The 16,714-nt window shown below is 40.1% G+C and overlaps 2 protein-coding genes and 1 long non-coding RNA gene across 3 annotated transcripts in view; 2 read left to right on the top strand and 1 right to left on the bottom strand.

Annotated features, from left to right (window-relative positions):
- The first annotated feature begins 4 nt into the window (after positions 1-4).
- On the top strand, positions 5-8,890 carry BRIX1 (biogenesis of ribosomes BRX1). The gene is given in 10 exon segments (NM_001034529.2): positions 5-203; positions 2,636-2,747; positions 4,181-4,224; positions 5,596-5,666; positions 6,384-6,433; positions 6,561-6,634; positions 6,790-6,840; positions 6,967-7,068; positions 8,059-8,187; positions 8,437-8,890. Coding segments are annotated over 10 exon segments (1,062 nt in total). The 5' UTR covers positions 5-44; the 3' UTR covers positions 8,707-8,890.
- LOC132343238 (uncharacterized) lies at positions 8,449-14,178 on the bottom strand. The gene is made up of 2 exons (XR_009491973.1): positions 13,484-14,178; positions 8,449-9,178 (listed from the first exon to the last, which is right to left on the bottom strand). It is a non-coding gene; the product is annotated as an uncharacterized lncRNA (long non-coding RNA).
- Positions 13,165-16,714, top strand: part of DNAJC21 (DnaJ heat shock protein family (Hsp40) member C21) — a 26,865-nt gene continuing 23,315 nt past the window's right edge. The window contains exon 1 of the mRNA NM_001192218.3: positions 13,165-13,421. Within this exon, the coding sequence (NP_001179147.1) occupies positions 13,325-13,421 (97 nt within the window). The 5' untranslated portion in view covers positions 13,165-13,324. The remainder of the gene's footprint in view (positions 13,422-16,714) is intronic.

Genomic DNA, 16,714 nt, shown 5'->3' with positions numbered 1-16,714 from the left:
CGGCAGAGCCGGAAGGAAGGCCCAGAGCGAAGGCGCGGAGCAAGATGGCAGCGACCAAGAGGAAACGGCGTGGAGGCCTGGCGGTTCAGGCGAAAAAGTTGAAAAGAGACGCGAAAGATGGCAAGCTGCCGGCTAAGGCGAACGACGTATCAGAGGAGGCGGCAGAAGAAGAGAAAGATCGTATCCCAGGCCCAGTTTGCAAGGTAAAGGGGGCTTTGCGGCCGCGGCTCCACGCGCTTTCGTTGTGGTACCTACCTGATTACCGCTCTGCGGGTTTCAGAGATGCTGGGGGTGTTACGGGAGCTCCGTCTCAGCTCTCGGCGGGACCAGCTGCCGCCTTTACATCTAACCCTAGTGCACGTGGCTGCACTCTTGGCAGGCTGCTGACTGAGCAACTTGACCGATTTCAAAGCTGTTACTGCTCGCAGAGAAGCGACTTTCGGCGACTGTTACAGTGTTTTGTCTTCATTTCCTTCGTTTTTTGTTGTCGGAGAAAGGAATTCTTCCTTAAACTTGTTTGTCTCTCTCGAGTATATATCCCTACCAGTGATGGGATAGCCAGAATATTTCCGTATTCTGAATGTTGAAGCTGGTTATGCGGTTCTTTAAAAAGCTACTGTCCTTTGGGACTGTGCTTTAGACGTGATTTTTTTTTTTAATTTTACTTTTAATTGGAGGATAATTGCTTTACAATGTTGTGTTGTACAGTTTTCTAATGTACAACAACGTTAATCAGCCATAAGTATACATATATCCATTCCCTCTTAAATCTCATTCCCATTCAATCCCTGACTTGATTTGTAACTCTGAAGGGATACGAAAAACTAGGGTAGATACTGTGAGTTTTTAGGTGTATTCGACAAAGTTTTAATGTGCCAAGCACTGTAAGAAGTTAGGTTTCCCGTGCTTTGGGATTGCAAAATTAAAACGTGACCACTTTCTCCTAAAATATTGGAGTTTAGAAGGAAACTAAGAACTGATATGTAAGTTGATGGTTTGTTTTTTTTTTTTTTAGAAGAAGGTGAACACAAGTTGTTGAATCTTTCATTCATCTTAAGCTAGATAAAATACTGTGGAGACAATTCGTCTGATTTAGTAATTTCCTTCCGTCGTCCCCCGCCACCCCCACAACAGCTTAGTATGCTGCTGCTGCTGCTAAGTCGCTTCAGTCGTGTCCGACTCTGTGCGACCCCATAGACGGCAGCCCACCAGGCTCCCCGGTCCCTGGGATTCTCCAGGCAAGAACACTGGAGTGGGTTGCCATTGCCTTCTCCAGTGCATGAAAGTGAAAGTGAAGTCGCTCAGTCGTGTCTGACTCCTAGCGACCCCATGGACTGCAGCCTACCAGGCTCCTCCGTCCAGGGGATTTTCCAGGCAAGAGTACTGGAGTGGGGTGCCATTGCCTTCTCTGACAGCTTAGCATAGATCTGTATATACCACGTAGTGAATGACAGGTAAATTTGGCAAGCGCTGGGAAAGGAGTTAGCTTTGAGGAATGAAAGATAAGCTTGAATTCTAATCCTGATATTAATTAACGGGGACATTTTGAACTCTTCTCATTTGCAAACTAAGGAAAAAAATGTAATTTACTCTTTGTGAAGAGTAAACTAGACCTGTAGATTATCTGTAAATGTTAGTGTTCTCATTCTTCCCTTTAGGAGCTAAAAAGAAATGTGATAGTATCTGTCATCTGAGTCATAATATGAAATTTTTTATTTAAGTGCAGGAGATAAAGATTCCTTTAGAATAACCAGGTAAGGGATCATGAAGGATTTAGCCTTTGAATTGTATCCCAAGGTAAGGGCAAAATTTCTGTATTCAAAAATGAGAGGGAACAATGTAAGTCCAGAGGGAGAGAAAAAAACTAATCAGAGGTGTTAAGTGGATGAAATGCTGACTTGGAAAAAAAAACAAAACAGCCAAATTGGCTAAAGTATAGGTAGAAATATAAATGTGCTTTAGAATCTAGTGTTAAAGCTGTGTCGTTTTGAACTTTGTTTAGAAAACCCTGGAAGATAAAGATGTGATTGGAGCGAGCAGGTGGTAGTCCACCTTGTCTATTGGAGGAGCTCCTGGCAGGGAGGACTAGCATTTGAAGATCTGCAATTGTTATGAGATTATAAGAATCTGAACCTTGAAGGCAGTATCACTAAGAGAGGACTAAGAGTTGTTGGAAAGAGAAATTGACAGCATTTACTGGTGCTTATGATATGAGATAATGGAAGATTCAAAGCATAGGGGACTGAAATGATGGTGACATCATCAGAAAAACAGTAAGGAAGTTTACCAGCTTTTAAGATTTGGCATCCTAAAGTTGAATTTGAGGTAAGTCAGATACTGGATTATTTGAGCTAGAAAGAGTTCCTTATCTTTCTGTAGAGTTAGTTGACAGTGAAAGCTGTGAGAGTGATTATGAGAACTGTCATAATCAGGAGGAGGAACTGGAGAAATTGAAGAAAAACAAAGGGAAGCCAAGGAGGTTTCTGGAAAGCAGCTGGGATCAGTAAATGCTACTGAGATTGAATTAAAGGCTGAGGTCAGGATTGTTTGGGTTGCTACTTGGAAGCATTTATTTTTAAGCAAACAAGATAGATTCACCATGAAATGTTAAAATTCTCACACTTTTTTCCTTTAGGGAAAGTGGAAAAATAAGGAACGGATTCTCATCTTTTCTTCTAGAGGAATAAATTTCAGAACAAGACATTTAATGCAAGACTTGAGAATGTTGATGCCTCATTCTAAAGCAGGTGCTTTTATATCATATGTGTTAAAATTTCATATTTGTAAACTTGCCTGTTTATATATTTTCACTTCTAGTCACACTTGTTCATTCAGCATGTCAGGTAAAGAACGACTTCTCAGAAGTTTTATCTGTTCAGTGCCAAGATTTTTCCAATTAATATTTTTTAGAAATTCTCTGCAAAATGCATTAACCATTGTCTTCTCTAAAACATTTTTTGAAAATCCAGGAATGACTTCATTATAATGTTCTCAGAGGCCATGAGCTGGTTTGTCCTTCTAAATTAATCAAGACTGCCATGTATTATTTTCTGCATTTAAAACAAAACAAAACAAAAAACTGTTCTTATTAAAAACTTAATGTACCAGGAGTATGATTTGAAGAACCTTTAAGTTGGGGCTCAGTCTATTAAATGCCAAGCTTTTTCTTTTATAATGGGATGTCTTACAGGCAAATGAAAAACATTTAGTAATGGGATTTGGAACCATGACAGTGTTCTCATGCAGCTGTATTTTGTGCCTGGGTTGGGAGGTGCTTAGGTTTTAATTCTTGGTAATAACATAACAGTGTTTCTGAATAAAATAACAGTGTTTCTGAAACTGAGGTCTGTAGTTACATAAAGAGAATTTTAATTTGTATTGTTTCCTAAGCAAGTGTTTCTAAAACCTGTGTCCTAAAATTGGTTTGTGAGAATTTTCCTGCTTTGGAAAGAGATTAATAAAATGAGGTAGACCTCATTTTATTGTGCTTCACTTTTTTGCAATTTGTTTTTTTCTCCATATGCAGACTTGTGGTAACCTTGGGTCAAGCAAGTCTCTTGGCGCCGTTTTTCCAATGGCATTTATTTGCTCACTTTGTATCTCTGTCACATTTTGGTAATTCTTGTAGTGTTTCAAACCTTTTCATTATTATTTTGTGATCTGTGATCAGTGATCTTTGAAGTTACTACTGTGGCTCACTGGAGGCTCAGATGATGGTTAGCATTTTTTAGCATTAAAATATTTTTAAATTAAGGCATGTAGGTTGTTTATTTAGACGTAGTGTGTTTGTACATCTGATACTACGGTATAGTATAAGCATGACATTTATAAGCACCAGGAAATGAAAAAAAATTGATGTGACTTGCTGTCTTTCAATATTCTCTTTATTACGGTCATCTGGAACTGAACAGGCAGAATCTCTGAGGTATGCCTGCACACAAAGAAACACTGCCTAGATCTTTATAATTCCTGAGGACTATTTTCAATCACTCATTTTTGCATTTCAAAAGAACAAGATTTTTAAAGAGGTCATTTGTCTTCAGCTCTAATCATTTTGAAGATCAATCTCATTTAAACTGAAAATTATAAAGATACTTAATATTTAATTTTCTAGAAAGTATGAGTGATTTGATTGAAGTAGCTTTGAAATCTTTTTAATTGTTTTTTTTTCTTTTTACAGATACTAAAATGGATCGTAAAGATAAATTATTTGTGATTAATGAGGTAATTTAAGAAAATAAAGTAAAATATTCTAGCAGCACTATTTAGAAACTATTTTAGAACATGAGAAGTTGATCATTTAAAAAATAAATCAGTTATCCAGTGACTTAAGTTGTTTTATATAAGATACGCAAACTTTAATTATGTACCTTCTAAAATTTTTTATAGTACTCATTGTCTATTTCACATAGTTTAGTGCTTCAGTATGTATTATTTCTTGGTCATTCTTAAATTTGTCTTCTCTCAATAAACATATTGAGGAAAGTATTTTGCTAGTATTAAAAGCAGTGCATATGATATTTGCTCTTAAGGTATTATGAACTAGTAATAGGTTAAAATTTCAAAGTAGTGTTGAAGACTAAACTTCCATTTTTAAAGCAAATTTTTTTAAAACTTAGAAGAATTGTTTTAAAAAACAATTAGATACTTAGATACTTCTTTTTAGTTATTAGAAAGGCTTCTGTTATTCATTTAGCACAAAATTTTGAAGCCCTGTTCTATCATGGGATTATTCTATAGAAACAGTGTTAAAAGAAATGCCCCTGTCGTCATGGAACTTACATTCTAATGAAGGAGTCAGGCCCCTAATAGGTAGTATAATTTCAAGTGAAGATAGTAGACATAAACAGGATTTGGATTGCAGCAACTAAAGCTCACAACTTAGCATGTAGTTGTATTTATTCCGAGAAAGTAAGCAACAAAAGCATTGGGTTGATGAATTCTTTAAGCCTCAGGTAGTATATATATATTAATTTATAAATACTACAGTAATAAAGGACATCATTCCCTTATTGCTTTTGTGCATTTCTCACTTGCGACTTTATAAATCTTTAAGACGTTGAAGTTTACTTCAACTTGAAATAGGTTTTGTATACTCCTTAGTGATTTTACAGAACCAAATCACAGAAATGGTAGTACAGATGAGGAAGAAAAAACAAATTTCTTGAGCTTAAAATAGAACAGCAAAAGAGTTAAACATCAAAGTAATGGTTATAAAGGATGTTTTTGGTTCTTTAAGGACTGTTTTTCTACAATTGGTGAGGTTGTAATGTGCTTTATTCCTGGGGTTGTCTGTTTTTAATCTTAGTAGTTTGTACACAGCAATATGGTCAGAAGAAGAGGTTCCCCAAGGGAGGCCAGTTAAAATGCTAGACCAAAAAGAGTAGCTGTTTCCGTCAAAGAGGTGGGCAGAGCATAGTTTACCTTATGCAGAAAATCTAAACATTTCTGCAAATAAATCTACTTTGATTTAGACCTTTGTAACCTCTTAACCTGCTGAAGTATTCTTAGAGGAATCTGAATATTCATTCTTTGAATTGCTTTAGATCTTAGTTTTGTTATGTATTTCATTTTTCTATACTTTGCTCCATTTAGGTTTGTGAAATGAAAAACTGCAATAAATGTATCTATTTTGAAGCTAAGAAAAAACAAGATCTCTATATGTGGTAAGAGAATGTATTTTTTTTTAATTTTTTAAATTATGAAAGTATAACACATTTACAGAAGACTTAGAAAATAAAAGTTATAGTTCCACAATATATTGCAATTATTTTTTAGTAGATTAATTATGATTTTTAGTTGGAGTTTCAATATCAAACTCTCAAAAATTAATAGAATGAATAGACGGAAAAGTAGAAGAATATAGTGGACTTGAAAAGCACTGTGAAACAATTCAATATAATTAAGATTTATCCAGTTTCACACAACAGCAGGATACAAATTCTATTCAAGTTCCCAGAGACTGTAAACCAGGAGACACTGGAACATATCTAGGGATGTACAACAAATGCAAAAATTCCATGGTTTAAAGGTATTGAAATCATACAGAGTCTTTTCTTTTAAAACTGTGAAATTATGTTAGAAATCAATATCAAAAGAGAATGTATTAATTAAATTTGGGAATATGTGAGTATTGTTAGCACTTTATGGTATCTTTTCTTTTTTTTAAACTGTGCATTTTATGTTTTTGACTGCACCATGTGGCATGTGGGATCTTAGTTCCCAGACCAGGGATCAAACCTGTGCCGCCTTGCATTGGAAGTGCAGACTACCACTAGACCACCAGGGAAGTCTTTGTGATATCTTTTAAATCGAGCTGGCAGTAAGTTTTTACTACATTCTAAATTCTAATTAGTTGAAAAAGCTTCTTTTATATTTTTTAGGCTTTCAAATTCACCTCATGGACCATCTGCTAAATTCCTTGTTCAAAATAGTAAGTTGACTCAATTTAAATTTTTTTTGTGAGAAAATTGAAAATAATCTTTTGGGATAATTGAAAATAATCTTTAGGGATAATTGTGCCAAAGTTATAACTATTTTTGTTGTTATAATTTTTCTAGTTCATACCCTAGCTGAGCTAAAGATGACTGGAAACTGTTTAAAAGGTTCTCGGCCCCTCTTGTCTTTTGACCCTGTAAGTTTCTCATTCAGTGTATGAGGTTTAATTTTCTTACTGTGCATTGTTGTTTTTTTTGAGTGGATATAGTTGTATAATTCAATTTAGTTAATAAAACACAACTTTAAGCAAAAGTAATGTTGTCAAATAATATGTTCACTTTATTCTTACAGGCTTTTGATGAATTACCACATTATGCTTTGTTAAAAGAACTCTTAATTCAGGTAAATATCTTTACTAGAAACTGTTTTTAGTAAAATATTATAAATAAGTGTCTTCCTTTTAACTTTATCTAAAACACACATGGTATGTCATAGAATACAGAACTAACGCGTCCCTTTTGCCACCAGATCTTCAGTACACCACGGTACCATCCCAAAAGCCAGCCGTTTGTGGACCATGTGTTTACATTCACCATTTTGGATAATAGGATATGGTTTCGGAACTTTCAGGTTAGCTTTTGTTTTTAATTATATAAGTTAGTATATATAGTGTTTATGATGTAGAATAGGAAATGATACTCTTTTCTCTTAAATAGCTTTCTTTTCCCTACAGACTTGTAGTAAATAACCCCTATTTCATAATCTAAGTTCATGGCTATCAGCTGAGTATGGATTTTCTCACAAGTCATTATACATTGAATAAAATATAAGTTTCTCTCCTAAGAGGTTTTAGAGTCTGCTGGGGCTGGGGCGGGGTTTTAGACTTAGAAAAACATAGCCCCCATAGAAAATATTTGATGAGAACTATTAGATGAGTCATACAGTGATTCATTCAGGAGGAGTGGTGGATGAAAACAGCAAGACAGAATTTCAGACAGCGTGTGAAATAAACTGGGCTTTTTTCTGCTTGTGTTAAGCAGAAAAGATATGTGAGTTAAACATAGCCCCTTCTTAACCTCTGAATGCAGGCCTGCCTTAAACAACAATAGTAGTATTTGTGGTTCAGAAGTTGCTCCTTAATTCCACAGTCAGTAGCCATTCAAAAATAAATTTTGCCGTGTATCCTTTTATATGCCTTTTAATCTAATTTGAATTAGATTTATAAAAACAACTCAAGGATTGATTTAAATTTTGAAAGAGTGCCCCATAGGGTGCTTGAATATTCACATTTTGTTATCATGGTTGCAGTTTTAAATAATTATTTGACCAGTTTTGCAAGAAGACATGTGTTGTGAGAAGCTAGATACAGACCAGATTGAAATGACTCAATTTTAAAGACACACTGAAAAGACTTTTATATTTTCCTATGACAACTGCCTGTAACCAGTAATACATTTCAGAAAATATTGATGATTTGGCATTTGCCAAGTTTCCCTTCCACCTTAGCTTTATTGGGTATCAGTTCTTTTAGGCACATTTGTAATGAGGATATAGCCCGTGTACCATTTAGAAGTATTTTATTCAAATCAAAATGAAATGTTTTCCTTTTTTTGATTAAAGATCATTGAAGAAGATGCTGCTCTTGTAGAAATAGGACCCCGTTTTGTCTTAAATCTTATAAAGATTTTCCAGGGAAGTTTTGGAGGACCAACTTTGTATGAAAATCCTCACTACCAGTCACCAAACATGGTAAGCTGTTTCTATTCTGTGGTCCTTGATGTCCTAAAACTCTTGGGCCAAAGTAATTCTGTCAAATAAGTGTTCTGTTAACTGTGAAACTGAATTTGGCTTTTGCTGCATCCAGTCTTACAGATTACTTTTTTTTTTTTTTTGATGATGCAGGGTGAAGGGAAATAGGTATCATAAGTGAATGTCCTTGCCATGTATAAAATGTTTATTTTTATTCAAGAGCACCTTTCATATTTTTTTTGTTTCTAGCATCGGCGTGTCATAAGATCCATCACAGCTGCAAAATACAGAGAGAAACAGCAAGTGAAAGATGTGCAGAAGCTGAGAAAGAAAGAACCAAAGACTATTCTTCCCCATGATCCCACTGCAGATGTTTTTGTTACGCCAGCTGAGGAAAAGCCGGTAGAAATACAGTGGGTGAAACCAGAGCCAAAAGTCGATTTGAAAGCCAGAAAGAAAAGGATTTACAAAAGACAAAGAAAAATGAAACAGAAGATGAGCAGTGGGAATGCAAAATGAATCAATGGAGAACTAATTTGACTTCAGTTGTTTTATATTTATTTTGTGTTCAATGTGTAAATACTTTTGTTATTTGCGATGACCTTACATCTAATAGTGTGACATTTAAAAGAAAAAACTTAAGATTTTGTGACTTTGGTCTGGGTGGGTCTATGTTTTTCTAAATAAAATATCACCAGAACTCATCACCTAATTTCTGTTTTTCTTTTTAAAGCTTTACATATTACTAAAAATTTAGCACACTTAAGGTTTAGGCCCACTGTCTTGGATTAAAATTTTCAGTTTATTAAAGCTGAAATTCAGGCAGATTTACTGGGTTGTTGTCATATGTAAAACAGTATTAGGCACTTTGAGGGCATCGTTTCAGATGGTGCACAGTGAGGGTAGAGTGCTAGAAGGGGAAGCATCTTACTGAAGTTTGAGTCCCTGAGTCACAAGGCACGGGAAGAGCCAACTTCTCTTGTTTTCTTACCTTGAAAAAATATGAGAAAAATATTTAGGTTTTGCTAATCAAATAAGTTGATATATGTATTGAAAGTGTTTGGTAGATTACAAATTTAATTTAGAAGCAGTGGGTGTAAATTACTTTAACAGTAAAAGGAAGAAAAACGGAACAGTTACGGCACCAGAACATGTGAGTTTTTCCTGTTATGAAAGAACTTTATTTGAAGCAGAGCACTGGGCTTATCACCCTGAAGAACGATAAGTAGTAGATAGGATTCTGGGTGCAAGCGGCCAGAGACAGGGTAGGGCCATGTGTGTGGTGGTCTGTCACTTTTTTCCTGCTAATCGTTTTCCCGTCCTTGATCTGCAACATTAGTAATTGCACAGTATTCTACTCTGCAACACCTCAGCAGTCCCTTACTGTTGGATATTTGAGTATTTCAGTTTTATCTTTTCTGATACAGATGCTTGCAACAAACATTCTACACATATTTTGTACACTATATGTAGTTAACCCTGGTCAAAAGTTAGAAACTTGTTCCTCTAAATATTGTACCTTACCAGAGGTTAGTGTTCATTTCCTTGTACCCTTGCTAATGAGATAATCTGTCAATTTGATAGGTAAAAAAAATGAATACTGTTTTGGCTGGGTATTGGTTTTTCTTTTGTGACTAATACTGTATTTGTGTGGTAGTTACATGAATTTGTTGGAGAAGGAAATGGCAACCCACTCCAGTATCCTTGCCTGGAAAATCTCACGGACACAGGAGCCTGGTGGGCTGCAGTCCATGGGGTCCCAAAGAGTTGGGCATGACTGAGCGACGAACGTTTACTTCGGGGGGAAAAGCCCTTATTTAAGCAATTGAATATAGGATGAAAATAAGACGTTATTGTAATCATTTATGTGGATACCCTCTTGAGAGTCCCTTGGACTGCAAGGAGATCCAGCCAGTCCATTCTGAAGGAGATCAGCCCTGGGGTTTCTTGAAGGAATGATGCTAAAGCTGAAACTCCAGTACTTTGGCCACCTCATGCGAAGAGCTGACTCATTGGAAAAGACTCTGATGCTGGGAGGGATTGGGGGCAAGAGGAGAAGGGGACGACAGAGGATGAGATGGCTGGATAGCATCACTGACTCGATGGACGTGAGTCTCAGTGAACTCCGGGAGTTGGTGTTGGACAGGGAGGCCTGGCATGCTGCGATTCATGGGGTCACAGAGTCGGACACGACTGAGCGACTGATCTGATCTGATGTGATGTGGATACCTCATTTGAATGAGAATTTCTCAAGTCCATGTTCATTTAGAAGTCAACCTGTTTAATAAAATCTTCCTTTAGGCTGAAATTTACATATAGTGTAATTGTCTTTAAATTTTGATACAGTATTAAAAGCAAAAATGGATCCTCTTTCCTTCAGGAGGAAAAAGAGGCAAGTGACTGAGAAGTAGCAAAACCAGATGGAATTGGAGAAAGAAAAAAGTTATTTTTTTGTTCACTTTACTCCCCTTTCCTAATTCCATTCTCAGATAGGGAAATGTCCTGTTTTTCCTTGCACTCAAACTTCTCAATCTTCCCTATTATCATTTATAATCCAAGACCATATAGTATCTTCCTTCTTTGGAAAAGAGACTAGTGTTTGAATTTTTAGTAGTGAGTTGGTTGGACAGTGTTGTGCCTAGAAACTTGAGATTTAAGAGTTGGTTTGTTTTGATTGTGCAGAGGGCAGGATGTTAGGGAAGAAAGGGACAACTTCATAGACTGGGTATCCTGATCCTGTACAAGAGAGATTTGTTAGCAACAGAGCCAACCCTTCTAACCGTATGTGGCTGACAATATAAATTTAACAACTGATAGGTAAACATTCCAGGTTCTAGTGAAATATATTTGAACAGTTGCAGGGATCTTTCATCCCATAATACAGTGTATCAGTTACATCAACCAAAACCTCCTGCTGGTTAAATACTATCCCTTCGCTGCATTTTTTTTTTTTTTTTTGGTGGCACCTCTTTTTTTGTGGCTTCAGCAGTACATGAACCGTGAACTTTCAGATGTTAAAGCTGGTTTTAGAAAAGGCAGAGGAACCAGAGATCAAATTGCCAACGTCTGCTGAATCATCAAAAAAGCAAGAGAGTTCCAGAAAAACATCTATTTCTGCTTTATTGACTATGCCAAAGCCTTTGTGTGGATCAGGATTAACTGTGGAAGATTCTGAAAGAAATGGGAATACCAGACCACCTGACCTGCCTCTTGAGAAACCTGTATGCAGGTCAGGAAGCAACAGTTACAACTGGACATGGAACAACAGACTGGTTCCAAATAGGAAAAGGAATATGTCAAGGCTGTATTTTGTTACCCTGACTATTTAACTTATATGCAGAGTTCATCATGAGAAAGGCTGGGCTGGAGGAAGCACAAGCTGGAATCAAGATTGCTGGGAGAAATATCAATAACCTCAGATATACAGATGACACCACCCTTATGGCAGAAAGTGAAGAACTAAAGAGCCTCTTAATGAAAGTGAAAGAGGAGAGTGAAAAAGTTGGCTTAAAGCTCAACATTCAGAAAACGAAGATCATGGCATCCAGTCCCACCACTTCATGGGAAATAGATGGGGAAACAGTGTCAGACTTCATTTTTTGGGCTCCAAAATCACTGCAGATGGTGATTGCAGCCATGAAATTAAAAGACGCTTACTCCTTGGAAGGAAAGTTATGACCAACCTAGATAGCATATTCAAAAGCAGAGACATTACTTTGCCAACAAAGGTCCATTTAGTCAAGGCTATGGTTTTTCCAGTGGTCATGTATGGATGTGAGAGGTGGACTGTAAAGAAAGTTGAGCACCGAAGAATTGATGCTTTTGAAGTGTGGTATTGGAGAAGACTCTTGAGAGTCCCTTGGACTGCAAGGAGATCCAAACAGTCCATCCTAAAGGAGATCACTCCTGGGTGTTCATTGGAAGGACTAATGCTGAAGCTGAAACTCCAATCCTTTGGCCACCTGATGTGAAGAGCTGACTCATTTGAAAAGACCCTGATGCTGGGAAAGATTGAGGGCAGGAGGAGAAGGGGACGATGGAGGATGAGATGGTTGGATGGCATCACCGACTCAATGGACATGGGTTTGGGTAGACTCCGGCAGTTGGTAATGGATCGGTTCCTGGGGTCGCAAAGAGTCGGACACGACTGAGCGACTGAACTGAACTGAACTTTTCATGTGGGATCTTAGCTCCCCTGACCAAGGATCTAACCCGACTGTCAGCAGTGAAAGTGCTGAGTCCTAACTGCATTCTTAACCTAAATCGATCTTGGAAATGTAAGTTTAGAGGCCAAGAAGTTAGTGATGGATGTGATGGATCCATCAAGAGTGATGGATGGGTGGATCAGCGTAATTTTATTCACGGTAGTAAAACATAAAAACGTGTTGATGCTTCCCTCTTAAATTGTTTCAGTGTAAGTCATTTTATTTATTATTATTTCTCATGCACAGTGGTTAGGACAAGGAGTATTAGAGATCTCATTAAGTGGTAACCGAAGCAAAGAGTTAAAAGACCTGGTTTTGATCCAACGGAATCCTGCCATTCATAAGTGGGGAAGGCTTGAGTTCCTCAAGCTTGAGTTTTCTCATCTGTAAAAGCGTGGCTCAAATTGAGAAATTATCTAAAGAACTACAAGATGTTTTCCAGAATCTCATCCCATCAAACTCCTTTCTCATCTCTCAGGTCGGATGTCAAGTTAAGTGTCACTCTGACTGGCGTCTGTGCCCCTCACAATGACACCCGCCGGGGCCCCGCCTCCTGTGACCCTACCTCCTTCTCACCTCGGCCCCGCCTCCCGCCCGCCGCGGCCCCGGCTCCTCCCCGCCGCGGCTCCGCCTCCCTCCCGCGCGGCTAGTTCCGGAACAGGGCCTTCCCCCTGTCCATGCGGAGCCGCCGACGGCGCCGCCCCCTCCGCGCTCCCGCGTGCCGCAACCAGCGCCGCCTTTCGCCCCCGCGCGCCGCCGTCGCCCCGAGCCGCCGTCGCTGCCGCCGCGCTCGGTGGCTGGCCCGGTGCGGGCGCCGGGCTCCCGCCGCAGGAGAGGACCACCAGGGCCGTCGCCACCACTTCGGCCCGGGTCCGGGCTCCGGCCCCGCCCCGGGCCCCGGCCCCGGCCCGAGCCCCCTGCCCTGTCGGGCGATGAAGTGTCACTACGAAGCGCTGGGGGTGCGGCGGGACGCCAGCGAGGAGGAGCTCAAGAAAGCCTATCGGAAGCTGGCCCTGAAATGGCACCCGGGTAATTACTCCGCAACCGCCGCGGCCCCTCTCAAAAGCCGCGGCTCTCGCGACCTTTCTCACCGCTCTCCGCAGGGTAACTCCAGGGACCCGGCTGTGCCCGGGCTTGCCCGCCGGGTAACTCCCCTCGCCCTGGAAACCGTGCCGGCGTCCGGCCGGGTGGCCCCTGCCCAGCCCTGGCGATGAGGGTTTTCAGCCCATCGGCGGTCGCAGCCCTCCACCCCCAGGCTTCACTGGAGACCCGAGCACCTCGTTCTGTCCCAGACGTCCCCGGGTTCCCGCGTGGACACTTGATGGGGAAAGATAACATCCTAGAGACTTCTCGTGCTCCTCCCACCCCTCCGTAGATGACCCCGAGCGGGGAGGAGTCGAGCTTTTAACCCAGTCCTGTCTCGGGCTTTTCCCTTGCTGGAGTTCCTGCAGCTTTCCTGGGCTTTCACCGGGAAAGCTGCCCTTAACTTCAGCGGGAAATCCCAGCTACTTAAGTGTAATTAAGACAAAGGGGCTAGTCAAATGTCTTCTAAAGAGCTATGCTTTTTTTCTCTTTTGGTAGGTTGAGTGATTCTGTATTTCACTTCGGGTGTTCTGCAGATTGAAAATTTTAATTGCGTGCCTTCCCTAGTGAAGTTATGTGATTACATCTATAGAAGTATGCTTCTTTCGGATGTTTTATTTAGTTGTAGTCCAGGCCTGTGTGACTGGTGAAGTAATCTGATCTTCTCGACTGGGTAACGAAGACAGTATTTGAATCTCAACTTTTTGAGGTTTATAAGAGGCTTTCATATTAGCACTAGTCCATAAAAATGCTTATAGAGTGGTTAGGATGCTAAGACGGAGACCTTAGCCTTGTTTGAAAAACATGCCTTACTGGAAAGGTAAATACAAATGTAAGCAAAATAGTATAACGCATATAATTAGTAGTGGGTTACTAGAACAGTGACTTGGTTACTACAACATGGGTAGTCGGTTACTAGAACGTGTTACTAGAACAATGACTTCCCTGGTGGCTCAGACGATAAAGCGTCTGCCTACAGTGTGGGAGACCCGGGTTCAATCCCTGGGTCGGGAAGATCTCCTGGAGAAGGAAATGGCAAGCCACTCCAGTATTCTTACCTGGAGAATCCCATGGATGGAGAAGCCTGGTAGACTACAGTCCATGGGTTCGCAAAGAGTTGGACAGGACTGAGCAGATTCACCTTAACTTTCACTTACTGAAACAATTAATAACTGCCCCAGGAATTCAAGACAAGGAGTTTTCACCATGTACTGAAAGGCAGTGAGGCTTCCCCTGGGCAGAGGAGCCTGGCCATTAGCTGGCTCTAGAGGAAAGAGGGAGAAGAAAATTTAATTGTATGGGAACGAGTACCGTGGTGGCCAAAAGATGGTCCAAGGGACAGTTTGACCGAAGGCAGCGTTTATTGGAAGTCTGAAAATAGGCGTTGAGAGAAGGGCTGAAGGAAGGGCTTAGAACCCCAAATCAGAAGGTAATGGTTCTAGTTGATGGAATAGGAAATAAAGGTATGGGTTTGTTGCTTAAAGCTGTAAATGATGACCGTCAGAGGAACTAAAAAAATCTGATGTATACTGGAAGGGAAGAGGTAAATGAGCCAAATGTTCATCAGGAAGTCACGAGCTATATCCAAAATTAATAGGTCCAAAAACAGTATAGAAGAATGTTCTCAGAGTAATAGGGATTACTGTTAGAAATGGAGTTGGAAATTTGTTAACTGTCTGGGTGGGGAAGGGTGAGAAAGAGAATTAATACTTGTGACCAAATGCACATGTAATTTTTATGGCAATATTAAAATGTTTTTGAGTAGTAATCTGAGATTAGGTTGTAAAAGTTTTTGAATGGCAAAGAACGGTGAAATGTGTTTTTCCAATAATGGATAGTTGTGGCCAGTTTTATTAAGATGTCCTGGAAAGGTACTATGAAGGCAGCTTAGTAGGTTGAGGGGGACCAGAGACCAAAGTCAGGTAGAGTCAACTGTGGGCACTTAAGGACCCAAACCAGTCTTGGGATCATTGGGAGGGGTAAGGACTGCATTGAAGGGAAGTTGCAAAGGAAAAATGACCAGATTTGATTAGTTGGAAATCAGTGCAAGGAAGAATAGGATAAATACTGTCCCATAAGACATGTGATTTTGATGTGCTTTACTTTGCTCATTAATTTGTTAAGTCTGTCACTCAGCAAATGTTTAATTTCATCCTATGTGCAAGCTGATGCATTAGATATTTCCAAGGTTAACATTTGGGCTGTGCTTCAAAGACTAATGTGTGTCTCATATAGAGGCCACCCATTTTCATTGTTTAAAAAAGGAATTACCTTTATTTATTTTATTGAAGAATTGAGAATAATTTCCAGTAGGGTCAATAGCACTGCCTAGTAAGATCACTCCTTGTGAAAGTCAGTCTTTCAGTAATTCATCTGATGACCGTTCCCTGAGCAGCTTACTGTGGACAAGACAAGAGTGGTCCCTGCCCTGCTGGCCCAGCTGTCTTTGGAGAGACACGGAGGAAAACAGTCACTTTCCATCCCCTGAGATAAGGGCAGTATGAGGGTAAATGCAAGGTGCTTCTGAGCCCCTGTACCAATCTGGACTGGGCTTTTGTGAGGGTGGGATAGATGTGCATCCCCGAGCGACATCTAGGTTGAAACCTCAAGTGGGATTGCAGGGAATATAGGAGGTGGGAGGTAAGAGGGAGCGCAGCAGAGCCTAGGAAGGGAAAGAAGTGAGCCTGCCCAGGTGAGCAAGGGCTGGGTCTTGAAGGTTGTGGTAAACCGGATTAGGAAGATTGGGCTTTGAGAAGCCATTGAAGGGTTGCAAACAGGAGAAATGATAGGTTTGTGTTTTTCAAGTATTCCTTTGGCTATATGGTGGAAGACTGGGTTGGAGAGGCTAGGCAGGAGGTAGGGAGAGCAGCAGATCTCATCAGGGCACTGACATCACCAGGATGATGAAAGGACCAGGGAGCAGAGATGATTCACATGCTAAAAATCTCAGTGAACAGGGGGAGTAGATGGGAGGCTAGTGGAGGGTGAGGAGGAGGGGAAGGAGGAGAGGTAGCCAGGTTGTCTGAATCTCCATTTGAATGGACAGAATGCTGATTTGTACTGAGTGGTGAATAAGGATCAGTGACCAGGAGAGGAGGTCAGCTCCATCACCAGACCTTCTGTATCAGAGCCCCAGAGGCCTGTATGGAAGTGTGTTCTCAGGGAGCTTGGCTTCAGTTAAGGCAGGGCTTAAAAGGCGCAGTCCATGAAATGTTCTATAAGGTACTGTAAAATCATTT

The sequence above is a fragment of the Bos taurus genome, chromosome 20 (genome assembly GCF_002263795.3).
Source record: "Bos taurus isolate L1 Dominette 01449 registration number 42190680 breed Hereford chromosome 20, ARS-UCD2.0, whole genome shotgun sequence".
Taxonomy (NCBI): Eukaryota; Metazoa; Chordata; class Mammalia; order Artiodactyla; family Bovidae; genus Bos; species Bos taurus.
This window is presented reverse-complemented; position numbering and strand designations above follow the sequence as displayed.